Raw genomic sequence first — 698 nt, forward strand, 5'->3', positions numbered from 1 at the left:
TGAGAGGAGGGGGTGCCTGGACAGAGATGCACACAGAGGAAAAAGAAAGAGAGAGGGAGCTTTTAAGGGATTTGGCAGTGATTTGTAGAATCTCACTGATGTAATGTTGTGCATTTCTCCACTTTCCCAGGATTTTGCTGTGGTAATACACTCTCAAGCCTAAGAAGTCGGTGTTTTTATTTTTTATTTATAAATCACAACTACCTCTCTTTTAGACCACTGTTTACAATGTGTTCTGGCCATTTTTGAGAGTGCACTACACAGCGGCTATCTGAGATGGTAGAGGATTTACTTTCAGTGAGCAGTGAAGAGCATTGCCTCTAGATATATAATTACATTTTGGACTATGGATGGAGACCTATGTCAAAGAGCTCATGTGATGGATAATATCAATGCTGGCTGATGAAGACTGGACAGGTAAGATGCGCCTTTACACAAAGGATTTTCACTACATGGGGGTGACTATAATATATACTTTTTTTAAGTAAAAATGCTACATTTCAGCTGCTCAGATACACACATGAATTGCACTGATATGAAAATCTTTTCATGTGATTTTTATGAATTTAACTACACAAAATGCAGTACAGAAAACTAGGAATGTGTAGCCATAAATAAAAAATGTTGTGCAGTTTGAAAGAAAGTAAATCGGTATGCATGCAAACAGTAATTTGTTTAATTCACATTATACAGTATAT

General features: G+C 36.7%; 1 protein-coding gene across 1 annotated transcript in view; it reads left to right on the plus strand.

Annotated features, from left to right (window-relative positions):
* The first annotated feature begins 14 nt into the window (after positions 1-14).
* grm6b (glutamate receptor, metabotropic 6b) overlaps positions 15-698 on the plus strand; it is a 13,237-nt gene continuing 12,553 nt past the window's right edge. The window contains exon 1 of the mRNA XM_020592637.1: positions 15-417. Within this exon, the coding sequence (XP_020448293.1) occupies positions 393-417 (25 nt within the window). The 5' untranslated portion in view covers positions 15-392. The remainder of the gene's footprint in view (positions 418-698) is intronic.

The sequence above is a fragment of the Monopterus albus genome, unplaced genomic scaffold (genome assembly GCF_001952655.1).
Source record: "Monopterus albus unplaced genomic scaffold, M_albus_1.0 scaffold18.1, whole genome shotgun sequence".
NCBI classification, from domain to species: Eukaryota; Metazoa; Chordata; class Actinopteri; order Synbranchiformes; family Synbranchidae; genus Monopterus; species Monopterus albus.